Source organism: Urocitellus parryii, chromosome 3 (assembly GCF_045843805.1).
Source record: "Urocitellus parryii isolate mUroPar1 chromosome 3, mUroPar1.hap1, whole genome shotgun sequence".
In the NCBI taxonomy this organism is placed as follows: domain Eukaryota; kingdom Metazoa; phylum Chordata; class Mammalia; order Rodentia; family Sciuridae; genus Urocitellus; species Urocitellus parryii.
The window spans coordinates 206,790,560-206,791,777 of NC_135533.1; the positions used below are offsets into that span (position 1 = coordinate 206,790,560).

The window sequence follows — 1,218 nt, forward strand, 5'->3', positions numbered from 1 at the left end:
TCAGTCAGAACACAAATGCCCACACCTCACTGTATGTAATTGCAAAAGAAAAAGCTCAGCTGTATTCATGCAAAATGACAACTATTGTTTAGATAGCACACAGGTGAATCAATATGTTGCATTATGAACAGTCCTTAGACTGAAATGAGCCCAATGAGTGAAAATGAGATGTAGTAAAGTATATAAAGCAGAGGTAACCACAGCTGGATGGAAGGGGTGAGGTTCTCATGTTTCCAGTATGGCACACACTGTGACTCAGGAGAGACGGGCATCAAACCTTTCACTGAGAAGCATCATCTTGGTGAGGACTCTCCCCAGGGCCATCTTGATGTCCCTGTTCCTCAGACTGTAGATGAAAGGGTTCAGCATGGGGGTGACCATGGTGTACATCACTGAGGCCATCAGATTGATCGTAGAAGACTGTGTGTCTTCAGAACTGAAGTAGACCCCAAGGCTAGTGCCATAGAACAAGGAGACCACCAGGAGGTGAGACCCACAGGTGGAGAAGGCTTTGTACTTGCCTCTATCTGATGAGATCCTCAGGATGGAGGAGAAAATCTGAGAGTAGGACAAGAGGATGCCAGTGAGAGGGAAGAGACCCAGGACGATGGTCACAGAGTACACCACTATGTAATTGATGAGTGTGTTAGAGCAGGTGAGCTTCAGGATTTCATGAAGATCACAGAAGAAGTGAGGGATTTCCATTTTTGTGCAAAAGGACAGCCTCAAGGTGGTCAAGGTCTCTGGCAGGGAGCCTAGGACACTGACCAACCAGGACCCCAGAGCCATGAGCAGACAGAGCCGTGGCTTCATGATGACCACATAGTGCAGGGGGTGACAGATGGCCACAACGCGGTCATAGGCCATCACTGTCAGCAGCAAATTGTCCTGGCATCCAAACAAAAGAAAAAAATACACCTGTGATATGCAGCCTGCAAAGGTGATCCCTTTGCTGTGAGTGTGCATGTTCCTGAGAGCCTTGGGGATGGTGGTGGAGGTGAAGCCAATGTCAGCCAGGGACAGGTTGGAGAGGAGGAAGTACATGGGCGTGTGCAGGTGGGAGTCTGAGATGACAGCCAGGATGATGAGCAGGTTCCCTGTGACTGTGACCAGGTACATGGACAGAAGCAGGCCAAGGAGGAGGGACTGCAGGTCAGGGTCATCTGTGAATCCCAGGAGGACGAAGTTTCCAGCTCCCGTTTGGTTTCCTCTTTCCAT

The 1,218-nt window shown here is 49.4% G+C and overlaps 1 protein-coding gene across 1 annotated transcript; it reads right to left on the reverse strand.

Moving 5' to 3' along the window:
* Nucleotides 1-255: 255 nt before the first annotated feature.
* On the reverse strand, nt 256-1,218 carry LOC144253827 (olfactory receptor 7C2-like). The gene has a single exon (XM_077796493.1). It carries the CDS (start codon nt 1,216-1,218, stop codon nt 256-258), a length of 963 nt encoding a protein of 320 aa, XP_077652619.1.

Excerpts from the sequence above, each read along its gene's own strand:
- LOC144253827 (XM_077796493.1), bottom strand. The coding sequence starts at position 1,218 with ATGGAAAGAGGAAACCAAACGGGAGCTGGAAACTTCGTCCTCCTGGGA.